Raw genomic sequence first — 17,358 nt, forward strand, 5'->3', positions numbered from 1 at the left:
AATGGTTTATTTTGTATTAGGTTGAATTATTATTGGTATTACTATGTACAAACTAGAGTTGTCTAGACTTGATCTGCTTCACGTTAAGGTGTCAATCCATTGGTTGATGTCTTTAAATCAGTTGATGCGTGTGTAAAGTATTTGTAGCCTGTGGTAGTTTGGCGTACAAATGTGGTTACAGAATCAGTTTGATTCCAGTTCAAAACCGGATCATTTCAAGCTGAGAATTAGATTTTCGAAAAGGAAAACTTAAAAACATAAGGGGAAAGTTAACATACAAATAAAAACGTGCTAATTAAGAGATTCAAGTAGAGTAATTATGTAATTGCATCATACATGACTGATTATATATACAAGTAGAGTAATTACGTAATTACATCATAATGTAATTACATAATTACTCTACCTGATTCTCACAATTAGCAAGTTAATTTCATTTGTATTTGATCAAAACCCAAAGCATAAATTGTTTTACTAGACGGAATAGTCTCAATCAACATTATTGATATTCCATTAGTTATCATAAGTGTTTAACTAAGCGTCAGTCATTAAGGAGCCATATCAGATTCCAAATCAAATGCTTGATTAGTTACTTTCACAATAAACTAAACATGCGATTGAGAGAGTTGTAACTTGACATATTTGTGAACTAGTATAGGTTGTTTCACATGGAAGATCAAATGTTTGAGTTTGGAGTGAGAAAAGTGGAGAACAAGTTAATTTTGAAAATTTTCTATATAGGAACGAGCTTGGTAGATACCAGTGCCAACTTGGTACTCTACCGGTACTGAAAATGCTCAGTTTAGTAAATACCAGTACCAAACTGTACCGGTACCAATCCCAAAACCTCAAATAGTTTCTCATCCCTAGTTTAGTTATTGTAAAACCATCATAATCATCAAAACACCATACCAAATAAAAGAAGCTTAAAATAAGCCTAACATATTAAAGTCTTTATACAATGCTGGTGCTTTTGCACCTGTTTTGACTTCAAATTGAGGATTCATTAGACCAAATTGACCTTTTTAACCTAGCTAAGAAAAAAAAAAGTACTATTCTGTCAAGAAAAAATTGTAGCTTGCCAAATTCTGTATAATATTTCAGAATCATAATTCTGAGAAAAATACCGACTTCCGCCCAACAATATATCCAAAGTATAAACGGGACATTTCATCTGTGCTATAACCGGGTGCAACGAAAAGAACTCGCTTCATGTATTTACACTTCTTCAACCTAAAATCGTCAAATTTAGAACAAAATTCCAGATTATTATGGTAATAATATTCTTTCGGGAGTTATGATGAACACAGTTTGCTTTCCTAAAAAGAGTAAAAAAAATGCCTTAATGGATCACAACCAACCCGACCCACTAAAGGACCCGTTTCAAAAAGAACATGTTTCAACCCATTACCCGCAATATGAATCAAAACTGAAAAAAATAATCGTTCACAAACATATGCATACCTGTGGCAGATTCATCAACTCAAGAACAGCCTTTTGTGGGGTCAACTCATTATCTATAATCCTTGCAACTGCCGTTAAAACCGGCATTTTAACATTGTATTTTTGTGCCAATGCAATCACAGCTCCTGCAGTTGATACACCTTCAGCCACCTAAATTTTAGACGAATGCTAAATAAATAACTGTGAAATTTTAATTTAATTAATTTATTTACTTTAAAAGATTGTATAGTGACCTGGTTCATGGACGAGAGTATATCATCAAGTGTTTCCCCCGAACCCAATCGGACTCCAACTGTTCTGTTTCGCGAGAGGCTAACGAAGCATGTAAGCATTATGTCCCCTGTGCCAGATAAGCCGGATATTGTTGTTGACTTGGCACCCATCTTTGTTAATTTAGAGCATTAATTAGACCGCATTAATAAATACACTAATTTACAAGGAAATTTTATTTGTGCCCGAAAAGCAGATCTCAATAGATCCTATTCGTTATGCTCAATGAACATGTTCATGTGGTGGGTCTCATTTAAACAGTGTAACAAGAAATGAATGATGATGTGGCGATTTTGACCCATTTACTTATGGGTCGATTAAGATTGTGTCTTATCTCTACAAAAAATTTGGCTAAAAATGGAATGAGTCATGCAGGTTTGAGAGTTGCCCAAATGTGTAATTTTATCAAGGGCGGTGCTAAATAGGTTGTGTACGTAAAATCGAACACGACACGCATATTTGCGGGTTGACCCGAACACAAACCGTTCGACCCGAAAGCTTTTTCTTTTTTTAATTGTTTTAACATACTAATACTTTAAATTTACATTTTTACAATTAGAAACACAAATTTATATAAAGCAATTACATTTTAATTGTAAAATCTTATGTCAATTTCCTTTTTAGTTTTAAATTTTTGCTTAAGATACCCAAACAATTTAATTTATTACTTTAAACACATTTAAAAAAAGAAAAAAAAGAAATAGGTTAAACAGAACAAGCTGCGAAATCATTTAGCTAACACGTTTGACCCGAAACTGACCAAAACTCAGCCAACCATGACAAATAATAATTTAAAAATGTTGAAGAAAAAGTGTTTTAGGAACCAACCAAAAGTTGACCCGTTTTAACCTCCACTTAACCCGTTGAACCAACCATAGCATATGCATGTATGAATCAACCATACCTTGGTTGATAACCACCGTATCTCAGAACAACCTTGTGCAACAAGAGCTGCCATGGAATTATTACCAAGATCCAAACCTTCCACAATCCCAGCTGCAATTGCAAGCACATTCTTCAGTGCACCAGCAATCTCCACCCCTGTAACATCACTGTACCATCAAACTGCAACCATCAATAAAAAGGGCTTTTTTTTAAGTTTGAATATTATATTAATATAATTATTACTCGTATTTTTCTTTAATAACTTTTACAATATAAAGTTTTACAAAAATTCCAAATATACTGTCAATTTTTATTAAACATTTTGATATAAATTTGACCCGGCTCGGTTTTAGACAAAATTTATGTTGGCACGTACATAAAAAGAAGCACGTCTTAACAGCATATTCGGAATTTCGTAAAACTTTATATTTTAAAAGTTACAAAAGAAAAACTAAACATGAGTAAAATTAATTATATTAATATTTCAAAATCAAACTTTCAAATTAAACTGGGTCGGAAACGCACAATTTCAGCTTAAAATTAGCGGGGGACGCACATTTTTCTAATTCCGTCGGAGAGGCACAATTTCAAAAACAAATCCGTCGCTGACATTGGATTTGAAGAGACAATTTGGAAAGTTTTCATAAATCTTTTGACATTTTAGGAATTTCCTCTTTTAAAATCTTTCATTATGTTACATTAAATTTCTGTGCTTATTATGCCACACACCATAGCAAGATGATTAATAGGTGTCAAAAAACATCGCACCTTGTTGTGCTGATTCTCAAGTTTCTAGAAGCTAGAAGTTGCTGAACTGCTTTTGCCAACTTTTTGTCTTTTGATGCGACCACCATTGCTGTAAATAAGTAAGAATTTAGGGCATATTACGGTTACAATAATAATGATGTGAATCTTTAAAAAAAATCAAATTCGGACAGGCCATTAAAGGAACCTAACAAACGGGACATGTTTGTGTTCGTTTGTTTTTTTAACCGAACAAAAGGTTGAACATGGACAATTAAACAAACGGGGCTTGTTGTTCCGTGTTTGTTCATTAAGAAAATGAGTGTGTTCGTGTTTGTTTTATGTTCATTTGTTAATAGTATAAATGAATGGTTCACGAACGTAAACAAACGAACATAACTGAGTTACAAGTAAATGTGAACATCAACCAGTCTAAAACAAATCAAACTAGTCTAAATTGTAGTCGCTTTAAATTTTCTAATGAATATATAATCGAACGAACTTAAATGAACATAAACAGGCATAAACAAACGAAGGTTCACGAACATAAATGAACAAACAAGACATGTGTTCATGTTTGTTCGTTTAACTAACTGAACAAAAACTTTTTTCATGTTTGATTGTTCATTAAATAAACAAACTTCCAGTTGCACAATTCACTGAACGATTGGTTCATTTAGAAGCCGAATTTAGGAGGTTTGTATGCATTGACAATAGGGACTGTTCAAAAACTGCCCTCTCTAATTTATATAGTTGGAGAAGAGAGAAAATTGATTATGTGACCCACGAAATAAAAATTGGAGAAATAAGGAACATGGATCAAATGCATTAATAGCAAACCTGTAGGCAACTTGTTCATCAACTCGAGTGCAAACGAAGGCCCGGAAAGTGCAACGTACGGTTGTCTAGAGTTTTTAAGTGTTTGTGGAATTATCTGAGACATCATTCTCAATGTGTTTAGCTCTAAACCTTTACTGAGGGATATAAAAGGAAGTCCCGGCTCTACATAATCAGCAACACCCTCCAAGAAGGAACCACTAAACTGCAAGATAAATAATTTAAAAAAAATAGAAAAGAAAAGATAAAGACAGTTGTGAATTGTCACCAATTTGAAAGGAATTTCAAGAAAATATTCATGCGATCTGATTTCGAAATTCTTTAAAAGGCATGAAAGTAATTGAAATATAAAGATGATCTGTGGAACTTAGGCACTGGAATAATTAGAATACATTTTCGTGCATTAAAGAATCGACATGTATGTTTAAAAGATATAAATAAGGTTATGAAACTTGAAAGATCAATCTTCCAGTCCACAGTCTGGTAAATTTGAGATGTTTGTCTCAAGAGTCAAACGGGTCAAATTTTTTAGCTTAAAAGGAAACGGGTCAAACAGGTTGAAAGTTACCGAATATGCCTTTTTACTTCATATGATCTAAATCAGTTTATTCAAAGATATAGATTATCATAGTGTTTTTGATATACAACGCATTAGTTATTTATAAAAAAAAAAAACCCTGACGGTCGACCCAACTTGAGACATACTAGAAACGGGCCGTCTTGAAAAATCTAATGCATATAATTTTCCTATTAAAGTGAAAGATGGTGAGTGAGAACCTGTACAGGTACAGCATGGAGACAAAAGTCAGCACCGGTGAAAGCAGTTTTTGCATCCATAGTTGCAACGACATTATCTGGTAGCCTGTGATCTGGAAAATATTTACTGCAAAGCGATAAAAGCATTGAATTTATAGTGTAAGAATGAGTAAATGAAGTGATTTAGAGAGGAGTATAGTTGTTACCGACCGATTACAATGGTTTTGGTTAATAGACTGACAAATATGAGGATCGCGTACGAGCATATTGACTTCCATTTGCTCCTTTCTACCTGCAACATGGGAAGCCATTGCTGTGCCAAAAGAGCCACCACCAAGAACGACAACCTACAAATTGCCATCCATTCAATTCTATGAAAAGAAGGTTTAAATCCAATAATAATAAATGAGTTACTTACTTACTTTATTAGTGCGTTCAAGAACGTCGGTTTTGGCCTTGGAGCGCAAGGAACGAGACCAGCGGACGAGCTTCTCCCAGGCGACTCTCACGATTTTCCGTCTAACTTCCACCGGTGGCGGTGGCGGTGGCTCTGTTGCCGCCAAACATACTACTATCGGGTGAAGAGTTGAATTTGTAGGCAGCAGCTTCAATCGAGAGTAATTGCTGTTGGAGGTTGATGATGATGTTGCCATTGTCGTTTTCGGTTTTCAGAGGAGAGGATGGACCGTCAGTCAAATGCAACTTTAGTTCCTTCATTAATATAAATTTGCATATTTACTCCCTTCACCTCCTATTCTTTTTGTTTCGCTTCTTTGGCCAGAGAGTAAATAAAGTGCTATTTTCGTCCCCAAGGTTTGACAAATAATACAAATTTGGTTCAAAAAATCTATTTTTTTTCATATGGACCATCCACGTTTTCTAATTCTTGCAAATTACATCCAAATCACTAATCCCGTTAAATTTAATCGTTAAGTAAGGGGTGGATATGTCTTTTCACTCTTTTTTTATTATAAGAGTAAAGAGCCAAAATTATCTCTGAGGTTTGGTCACATTTGCGAATTTCGTCCAAAAATATTTTTTTTCTCAATTAGACCCTCGATTTTTCCCAACCGTTGCCAACTTCGTTCAAATTGCTAACTCGATATAAATTCAACGTTAACTCAGGGGTGTTACTGTCATTTTAGATGTTTATTATTATTATTATTATTATTATTATTATTATTATTATTATTATTATTATTATTATGTGTTTGTTCGATGAAATATATAACATCTCACGATTCCTATGTTTGAATCCAATATAGTATCCGTTTGTTTATTTTTCTTGACCTTTAGTCATATAAATGGTTTGGATCAGTGTAATAATAATAATAATAATAATAATAATAATAATAATAATAATAATAATAATAATAAATATGTAAATGAAAAGTAACACCCCTGAGTTAACGTTGAACTTAGACCAGTTAAGAATTTGGACGAAATTAGCAACGATTTGGAAACATTGAGTGTCTAACTGCGGAAAAAATATCTTTGGACGAAATTCGCAAATGTGACCAAACCTCAGGGACGATTTTGGCTCTTTACTCTTATAATAAAGAAAAGTGAAAAGACATGTTTATCCCTGACTTAATGATTAAATTTAACGGGGTTAGTGATTTGGATGTAATTGGCAAGAATTAGAAAACGTGGATGGTCCATATGCAAAAAATAGATTTTTTGGACTAAATTCGTATTATTTGTCAAACCACGATGACGAAAATGACACTTTACTCTTGGCCCAATTAACAATTATCAGAATGAGCTTGAATCAGAACAGGAAGTGAGTTTGTATGTGATACGTAGGGATATCTCTCTTATGATGTTCTGCCTTAGTTTTTTTCTCTTTTTTTTTTCAAAAGCATAAATATAAGGGCAATTGTTGTTCATCTTCTGAACAGTCTTCATTCGTTAATTGCAAATTGATTGTCGTCTGAATGTGTGTCTAAGATGTTGCTTATTTTTCAAATGCTTATATATTTTGATTCATTATGCACGCTTTCAACTAATGGACAAAACTTCTTTACATCATCTGATGAAGTTTATGAAAACTTTGATTCTACGGGTTTGCAAGAAAACCTTTTGAGAGGCAAATGCATATGGTGAGTTTACCTGTTGTTACATATCTTTGTAAAGGTTTAAAATTATATACTATGTAATGGATAAATGTGGTGGTTTTAGTGTTTTGAAAGAGTAAATATGATTTGCATACGGAAGTTTGGACTTCTAAAAGGATCTATATGTGTATAGCTAGATACTTTTATATTTATATTTTTGACATTTAAGTTATTGAGTATAGGCATTGAGAAGCCAGTAGCAATTCAACAAAGGGTCCAGATATGATTCAACAAGCTCAATTCGGGACCAGTAAAACTGTAAATTTTTGCTCGAGTACTCTTCAACAACTCGACTACAGAATAAGAATAATTGTTCACCAGTGTACAGTTTATTTTTCATTTTTGAGAAGTTGTATTATTCATAATTAGGGTTTGATTACAACAAAAAGAGTTGGTACTGACTTAACACTTGCACCCTTTTCCAAGCCTGTTGAAGAGTTTCAAGTTTTAGGATGCTTAAGTGTTGTTTCTGGTGTTTTACAGGTTAAGAGGGGCAAACCTCATGTTCTTCTAGGTTTATTATTCATAAACATCCTTTTTTTCTTATAAATCAATTATTTAAAATTATGTTTGTGATTTGTATTAGATTAAGGCTTTGAAGGCTATTGGAGATACTGAAGTGGTTCTGACTATTAACTATCAGCCCGAGGTAAAGTTTTGAAGTTTTTTGTTTGTTTCTTGTGTATAATATAATTTATGCAAAATTTAATTGAAAAAATTATAATTTTTGTTCTTTTGAATTAGCAAACTTATGGAATGGGTTCTTTTTGAAAATAAGTTTCACTCTTTATCTTTTATTTGCATGTTTGGTTTGGCTTTAGTCCTTTATACTAAAGGATGTTAAGTTTTTCAATTAAGTATGTCATGTGCATGAGGGTATTTTAGTCCTTTTACCCATTGAAGGACTCTTTACGTAGTTAACCTAAAAATTTGGTTCTTGATTCAAAATAGATTTGGTTTTTTATTTACATAATATTAAAGATGGTATGGTAAAAGGATTGATTGTTTCCCAAATCCAACAACCGATTGAATCCAATGTATCCAGTTCTCCACTACCCATTTGATTTGCTAGAGTTTCTGTTTGTTAAAACCTTTTCAGCTTCAACATCACCAAGTCTCTATCAAATTCAACTGACTAAAACTATTAGACCCACCATCGACTCCTCTATCTCCAAGAACTACCTATCTAAACCACCTTGAGATGTGGCGGCGGAAATGAGGGTTGGGGTTTAGGTGATGGGGGTGAAGTCTACCGCAACCAACATCATGCATCACTTCCTCTTTCAGTTAAAAATTGTTCCACTAAAAACCTAAATATGGAAAAAAGGATTCATCCAGATCTGCCGATGTTGGAGCGTTGAAAAACGATTTGGTCAAGGCGGGAGAGAGATAGAATCAGAAAACGATATGGCCGACAGTTCAGGTCTGAACCACCTTGGGTGTGGCGTCGTGCGGTTAACGCTACTGGATAAGCTGTAGGTCGATGATGTTACTCGAAAAGTTACATATCGACTTTTTAGGGTTAAACGAGTGTGGGTTGTGGTGATTGAATGAGACAAATTTAGCTTTTTTGGTGGTGGTTCGTAGCCTTCATCTGCATGCTAAGAGCTATGACGGTGGTGGTAATGGCATTATAATATTATTTGTGGTGGCTACAACATTATATTGTATATATATTTTTTAATTTATTTAGTATTCATTAGTTTTGTTTAATACCCTTTAATTAATTTTTAATCATAAAGTAGAAGACCAAATCATTTATATACATAAATAGTCCTTCAATGGGTAAAATGCCCTAATATTCAATGCACATGACATAACTTAACTGAAAAACTTAACATTTGTTGGTGTAAAGGACTAAAGCCGAGCCAAACATGCAAATAAAGGATATAGAGTGAAACTCATTTTTAAAAAGGACCAATTCCATAATTTTGCTAATTCAAAAGGACAAAAATTATATTTTTTTCAAATTTAATATTATTTCTCTGGTGATGCTTAACTTTTTGAAGGATTCTGAGGCTACACTCAGGATAAATATATCGTGTTCACAAGAGACTGAACCACTTGGAACAGCGGGCCTGCTCGCCTTAGCCCGAGACAAGCTAATCGAGAAGAAAGAGAAGCTTTTGTTGTTTTGGCTCCTACGTATCAATCAACAATTCTAATATTAAGTTGGAATAAAAGGGCCCACACATGCTCCAAATTCAAACCTCTGTGTTATTAGTTTGGAGGCAACATTGAGGGTTACAATTGATCACTGATTGCTAGTGAAAGGGGGCAATTTGAAGATTGCAGAAAATACGGTTTATACGAGTATTTGGTGTTTTTGCTCGGATATAAAGTTTGGTTCATATTTGGTTATTGAACGTGTGTGGTGAATTTGGACGTTTGGTTGTAGATTGGTTATTTGACTTTTATTAGTCAAACGGGCCAAAATGGAAAGAATTTTTATTAGACTTTTTCGGAGAAATTTTTGACCAAGTTTTTCGTCAAAGCGAGTGTGGCGCGTTCGAAAGGATATATTTGGAGAAATTTTGTTCCCGGGTCATCTCATCGTTTTGTTGAATTTTAGCTGCTGGTGGCGTTTTTTGTAACATCCGGAAATTCTAAAAAAATAACAATAAAATATTATATGTCGTATTGGAGAAAATTATTTATTTTGAATAAATAATAATAATTGAAGGGTGGAGTAGTTAGAAATAAACATGGACTTAGGGAAGGAATATAGGCCTAAGGTCCATGATCTTAAGATATAAATACCCACTTAAAACCCGTGAATCCTAAATCTCTTCATATTTCACGTTTCAAAACACACACATAAAGCTCAAGATTTGAAGGATTCATTTTTATTAAAGAATTCAAGATCCGACTTCATAAACGTGTAGATCCGTGCTAGACAAAAAGAAAACGTAAAGGGGCCGTCATCAAATGTCGCATAAGTTTCGGATCTCACTCAATAAGGTATGCTTTTATCAAAAAGGTTATGCATTTAAGGTCGGTTTGGTATAAAAATTGGGATAGAACTAGATCGGGTCTAGTACTAAAGGAAAGTCACAAACTTTTAACCTAAATAATAAACCTTGAAGTTTAGATCTCAAGCAAACAATGGCTGGTTTTGATCCGGTACGTGAATAAGTCCAAAGCAAGTTATTATCTAGTAAAAATACATATGTATGTATGAAGGACCAGACCTTAAGCAAACCTGTTAAGTGGCCTTTTGAAAATGCAATTAATATAAGAAAAGATAGAAATGGAATAGAATCTTAAGGTGGTGGGCCAGCATGAGGATGAAAAAGTTGTCTGGGAGTTTGTATGTGCATAAATCAATAATGCGTTAATAATAAAATAACAAACAATTATTGGACTTGGGAGTGTGCTTGTGTAAAATATTTGTTAACGACAAATTCCATCCACTAAACAAATGGGAGTTCGTTGAATGGTAAGTTGGGCCTGGTCCGTTTAAACAAGCCTGGTCCAGTTTCCAAAATAAGTTAATTAACCCAAGTTGGTAAATAGATCAAGTGATTTCATGCAGTACGTTGGTTGACCAGTGTTGACCCGGTTAACCCGGCTGACTCGTCAGTCCAGTTAAGCCCAGTTAGTACATTCCATTAAATGCAAGAGTTAAAATGAAATAGTTGGTCTTGGTTAACACCGTTAATAAATTTAGATAGTTCATCATCCCGTTAGCTCTAGTTATATAAAGTTAGCGAAGTTAGAAATTAAACAAGATCTTAATTAATGAGGCCAGATAATTTAGCTAACTTAGTTAACCCCGTTAACTTGGTTAAACTAAGCTAACTGATCGTGCTAGTTGAGATGGTTTCGTTAGATCAGTTAAATAATATTTATACAATATAACAGTTAGCTGTGCACAGTTGAAGAAAGACATTACTATTAATTCGGAGAGGAATCGCCTACAGGTGAGTTCTAGCCCCTTTTATATGTTATGTTTTCGGGGCTGTGCGCATACTACGATGTGTTTAGAGTTATATACTTAACTTAAATGGTAAGTGTATATTAGATATATGTTTACGTATGAATGTAAATGTTATGGATTGTTTAAGTAGTATGCACGTAGTTGTTATATTAGTTATGATTGAAAGAAGTAGAAAGAAAGATGTAATGAAGGTAGAATGGTATGGTATGTTAGAGGGCACCGAGCCCTAATAATAACCGAGGTATGTAGAGCACTGGACCCTTATAATATCCAAGGTAAGTAGGGACTGGATTCTGAGAATATCCAAGGTATGTAGGACACCGGATCCTTATTACTCCGAGGTATGTAGGGTTTGGACCCTTATAATATCCAAGGTAAGTGAGGACCGGATCTTTATAGTATCCGAGGTATGTGGTCAGTAAGAAGTATGAATGTATGTATGTATGATTGATGATAGACGAACATGTAAGTATTAATACGTATCTTCGGACGCGTATTAGTAAGTAAGTGAATATAATGTATGTTAATTAACTAGAACTTACTCAGCGTAGCTGGCTTTTAGTATGCACGCAGGCAAGTAGAATGAGGCAAGTTGCTTGATGTGGACACGTGGCAATAACAGGAAGACTGGCATCACTATGAAGAAGACACCCGTGTCATTTTTGTTTTATGTTTAAGACTTATGTTATGTTATTTTAAGACAAGATGTTTATGTTATGTATGAATGAATGACTTTTATTCCGCGAAATGTTTTAATTAACTATGATTTTACGAATTATGTGAATGAGTAAATCCAACCAGCGAGAAAGTAGGGTTCCCGGGTCGGGGGGCCTTACATTTTTGTAATTAACTACAATGACAATGGTAATATTGCAGCAGTGGCAGCTTGATAAATATCAATCGGTGGTAGTTTGGTAAATATTGCAAAAACTCAAGCTGAAAGATTTTATGAGTTTAACGAACATCTTTTGATTAAACTTTTCAGCAGCTTAAAGTTTGATTCGTTCCAATACGTCATTTGAAGTTGTGATCAAGAAAATTTTTCTGATTTTTGCTTTGGTTCTTAGCTCACATATTCACTAAATTTCAAAGATGAAGTCGTTTTATTCTTCAGTTGCTACTAATTCGATCGGTCAAACCAGTTCTTCTTCTAATAATAAAATCAAAGTTCCTAAACTTACAAATATTGCTGATCTCATGGATTGGAAAGTTCGTTTTGAAAAATGTATCAGTTTGATTAACAAATATTTGTTGAGACAGATCAAAGAAAGGGCTTATCGCCGTCCACTAATTATTAAACCACATAATGTGTACACTATGTACAGTATGTACAAATCAGAGTTTGAATGGAATGCTTGTGAGAAAGCTAAGTATGATCGTGAAATGAGGGCGTTTATTACACTTGAATCAGCAATATCGTTTGTTGTACCATATGAACTGTAAGGCCCTGATCCCGGAAACCCTACCTTGGCGTTGGATTTACTCATAAACACAGTTCTAAAGTCAGAGTTAATTAAAAATTTCGCGGAATAATTAAAAACTTCATGCATTACATTACAAAACATCGAATCTTGACTTAACATACAAATTATCCATTCATAGACAACATAAAACAGTCATGACGCTTCTTCATAGATACCCGTCTCTTTAGCTCATGCCATGTGTCCCTCCTCAAGCCAGCTGCCTCAACCTATTTGCATGCGTGCATACTAAAAGTCAGCTACGCTGAGTGAGTTCTAGTTAAGCAGGTACATACATTTCATTCTCATTCTTTATATTCTTACTTCCATACATTCCTACTTTTACTTACCTTCATTATTTTATACATACATAACCTTCCTACGTTTTTAAAGAGTCTTTCGCTCTATAACCTTCGCATACATTATTAGTGTATGCAACCCTTCATTCTTCGCCTATATTATTAGGGTAGGCAACCCTTAATTTTTCGCCTATATTATTAGGGTAGGCAACCCTTCATTCTTCGCCTATATTATTAGGGTAGGCAACCCTTTACTCTTCGCCTATATTATTAGGGTAGGCAACCCTTTACTCTTCGCCTATATTATTATGGTAGGCAACCCTTTATTCTTCAGCTCTACATATCATACATACCATTCATACACGACACATATCGTACATACCTTTCTTTCATTAGCTATATCTGTTCTCATATACCTCTTCACACATACGTTTAACTCTTTCTACACTAATTAGGTATATTTATAAACATTCATACGACATACACTTACCACTTAAGGTAAGTGTATTAACTAATCACATTGAGTATGCACACAGCCCCAAAACATAACACAGAAATGGGGCTAGAAACTTACATGGAGTCGGTTTCTCGCGTCGTTAATGGTAAAGCCCTTCTTTAGTTGTGTACGGCTAACTGTACAATACATTACACGTGTCAATTATCTATTACCACTACTTCCTACATTTAAGTTTATGAACTCTCAACTAACGGGGGTCCGGGGGCAGCGCCCCTGGTAGCGGGGTCTAGCGGCGGCAGCTCCTAGCAGGGTCCAAGGGGCAGAGCCCCTGGCTGGGGTTGAGCTGCTAGGTCAGCTCGGAAATTTTTTATTTTCATTAACAGTCCTTTAACAAAAACGCATCAGAAAATTAGTTTCATGAAATTTCGCATGGAAACTTCGCTTCGCATGGAACTTTTTCGCTTCGCATGGTTGTGCGATGCGAAACGACCTTTTTTGCTTCGCATGGCTGTGCGATACGAAACAACCTTTTTCGCTTCGCATGGCTGTGCGATGCGAAACAACCTTTTTCTTCGCTTTTACCATTTTAAAGCTATTTTTCTCCTTTTTTCCTCCTTAGGACCCGGTTTTACCCTTTTTATGGGTTTTGGGTCGTACCAACTTTGTATACCTGTGTTTTATGAGGTCCGAACATCACCTTTTTGTCCTATTTCATACTCGTGAGGCTAAGACTCACCAAGTTTATGTTTTTCTTACATCTTACAACCCGATCTACCAAGATATCGATTTGCATGTCGAATCCGACCTAAAACTTAACCTTTAAAACCAAAACTCACCTTTTGTTGGTCTCGGGTTCGGATCTGTACAGATTCGTGGAGCTTGGTGGTGTTTCATGTTGTTTTATGGTGTTTGCACCCAAGATTCTTCCTTCCTTTTGCTTGGATCCGAATCCGAATTGCTAGAGAGAAAGTGTGTGTTTTCTAGTGTGTGTGTTGTGTAAAGAAATGGTGAAAGGATGGGGAATGACCATATATAGGGAGCCATGGGTCCCACCATCCACCTCCATTCCAATCTTATTCAAATACAAACACGCACACAACCAAACTAACGACACACCTATAAAAATAAAACTTTCCGTTATTTATTAATTCTCAAAATACGGATGTTACATGAACCCAAAGAATCTAGAGCATACGCATAATGCCTAAATTCATATGAGATTTGGATGTCTCTTGATCGTCGATATGCTTATTATTGCAGTCTTAACCCTGATTTTGATACATTCAAGCATTTGCCGAATGAAAGTATAATCGTGATGATTGAGAGAATTTTAAATCTGTTAAAGGAAATGGATGAAAACAAAATTCATGTATCAAATGAAGAGAATAAAGAAAGATTGGTTGACATCCTCCACGTTCAAGATTCAGGAGTTATTCTTGGAAAGATTGTTTCAACATCATCATCTGAATCTTCTCAGACATCAGCGGTGACTCATGAAGTTCCTGTTTCATTAGAGGAAATATTATCTTCAGATTTGTCCTCAACTTGTGACACCATGTTATTTGAGTTTGAAGTTGACGAAGAGTGGTTAATGGATTTGAAGAAAGCTCATGTTGATGATGGCCGGTCTATGCTTGCTGATGATATATCCAAGACCACTTCATCAATGAATGTGAATGATGATCCAAATGAGATGGAAATTATCATGCATTCCCAGGTGATTCTTCCTGATAATCTTTATGAACATTATGATTCCATGCCAACATCACCGGAGGTATCTTCTAAACCATCTAAATCATTTGTTTAAACTTGTGCTAAGAATTTAAATTCATCTGTTGTTGATGAAACTCAGAAAATTGATTGTTCTCATTGTGTTGAATACAAGTCTAAACTTGAATAAATTCGTCACCATAATGAGAAATTAGTATTTGATTTAACATGTATTCGTGATAACTATCGACAAGTGGTGAACAATCTAAAGATATATTGATGTCGTGTCTGATAGTAATCATGATTTGAAAGTTGAGGTTTCATGTAAATTAATAATCATCGAAAAACAGTTTCAAAAAATTTTGGAATTGAGAACCAAAATAACTGAGCTTGAAAATGAGGTGTTGGAGTTAAAGAATAAATTGGGTAAATTTAGAAATTCATTTTTCTACTCAATGAAATTATTGAATTAACAGGAATCACCAAAAAGGTGGTAAAACTGGTTTAGGGTTTGTTGAAATCCCTCCTCCATTTCAAAATGATTACACAATACGACCAGACACAGTAGATCTAAAAGAAGTGGACATTAACTATCCACTGACAGGAGCTGTGACTGTTAGTAAGGTTAAAATAATCAATGAGGAGAAAGTTAAACTATTTGATCCAAAGACGACTGTTAAGAAAGAAACAAATTGTTTAACTCCAAAATCTCATTTTCAAAGCAATCTGGTTTTTTGTCAGACTAATAATGATGTTCTTATTGAAGATGTGGATGAACCAGTGGTGGTTCACAAGAATGAAAATATATCTGTTGAAAATCATATTCTTTGCGAACCACAAACAGCTGAGAAATCAAAACTGGTAAACCAAAAACGATTGTTACACCAAGGAAATGTGAGAAGAAAGTTGTTTCTGAAAGGATATTAAAATCATTTTCAAAACCGAGAGTTAAGGGTAAAAACTGGAAGGTTTATAAATTAAAAGGTGTTGACAAGATGTTTGCTGATGAGCTCTTTCTGATAGCTCTTGTTAAACCTGGGTGTGTTGAAAAAGTTTATAATTGTGATCACTCAGGTTTTCTTGATTGTGATGCATCAGGGATGCCTATTGGGGAAAGCAAAATGGTTAAAATCAAAACCCCTAAAGTAATCCAAACCAGTGTTGTTTTAACAAAATAAATTGGTCAAATCTACTGGTTCTAGTGTATTGAAAAATTTTGCACAGTGTTCAAATCTTGAATTTTTCCAAAAGAAAAAAAGTGAGAAAATTTAACCTCCCGCGTCTAAGCTTGTAAACAGAATCTTCTTCGACGTGGGTTGAATTGAGAAAGTGTTTTTATTATAATTTCAAAGGACATTTGATTGTTGATTGTCCTTACAGGAGAAGACTCAAATTGCCTAATGCTTTTAACAAGGTTTCTTTAACTTTTGGGCAATTTGAGACACTTGAATGAAAAGCTAAACAACAAAGAGTTTATCTTAATTCATTGTTAAAGTCTCTTGAAACGTCTCACAGTTCTTATAATGTTAAACTTTTGAGACAACAAGCTGATAAACTGTTACCAGCTTGGAAACCAAAGATTCTAACTGTATGTGCTGATCATGTTGATGATACTGGTCGACCTAAGACTATGGTCTGGGTTCCAGTTTCTCATTAATTATTTAGTTTTTGTGCAGGGATATCCAAGAAGATCTATCAACGCTATATGGATTGTTGCTAAATCAAATTTGTTGATAGTGGATTATCTCGGCATATTGGTTTAGTTTGATTTGACTGTTAACTGTAGAGATTTAAAATTCATAAAATTTTCAATCGACAAACTTGCTCACCATTCACACTTTTTAAATGTGAAATTTCTTTTTGGTGAACAAGATCTTAAAAAGATTTATCCATGCTGGAAGATCATTTTTCATTTTTCGTTATTTTTCTGCGAATTTTTGTTATTGTTTATATTTTAGAGGGGAGAAGATTAGAAAAATTCAAAAATATTGTGTTTTCTCTGTATGAAAAGTATAAACATACAAAAATATGTTGTTAATTTTGAAAAATATAAAACTTGAGAAATGTGATCCGACATATATAGGAAATGATAGTACATTGACTTAGCGGACCTAACACATGAATAAACTAGACTAAAAGTGCCGCAAGATCAATTGCATGATTAGTATAATAGGATGAATAGATCGTATAAGTGCTGAAAAAATATAAACCTAAATGCTTGCCAAATCTAGTGGTGCTACATCTTGATGTATAGTTAATATCTAATTTGTAAGACCAAAAAATTTAAAGATTACTGTGTATGCATGCATTCATTTTGCTAAGAACTTCAGCTCATTTTCCTTTTATTTTGCAAAAAAATTCAACTTTATTTTTTCTTTATTTTTGTTCAAAATTTTGGATTCTCTATTGCGTGATAGTA

At 34.2% G+C, this 17,358-nt stretch overlaps 1 protein-coding gene across 1 annotated transcript; it reads right to left on the bottom strand.

Moving 5' to 3' along the window:
- Window positions 1-1,088: 1,088 nt before the first annotated feature.
- LOC143540944 (glycerol-3-phosphate dehydrogenase [NAD(+)] 2, chloroplastic) lies at window positions 1,089-5,471 on the bottom strand. The gene is made up of 9 exons (XM_077033892.1): window positions 5,379-5,471; window positions 5,167-5,303; window positions 4,978-5,083; window positions 4,204-4,405; window positions 3,388-3,475; window positions 2,639-2,786; window positions 1,698-1,847; window positions 1,465-1,614; window positions 1,089-1,233 (listed from the first exon to the last, which is right to left on the bottom strand). The coding sequence occupies exons 2-9, from the start codon at window positions 5,265-5,267 to the stop codon at window positions 1,219-1,221; spliced, it is 960 nt and encodes a 319-aa protein (XP_076890007.1). The 5' UTR covers window positions 5,268-5,303; window positions 5,379-5,471; the 3' UTR covers window positions 1,089-1,218.
- Between the last annotated feature and the right edge of the window lie 11,887 nt (window positions 5,472-17,358).

Source organism: Bidens hawaiensis, unplaced genomic scaffold (assembly GCF_021521415.1).
Source record: "Bidens hawaiensis isolate Kalapana, Puna unplaced genomic scaffold, B.hawaiensis_p1.1 tig00012404_1, whole genome shotgun sequence".
Classification (NCBI taxonomy): Eukaryota; Viridiplantae; Streptophyta; class Magnoliopsida; order Asterales; family Asteraceae; genus Bidens; species Bidens hawaiensis.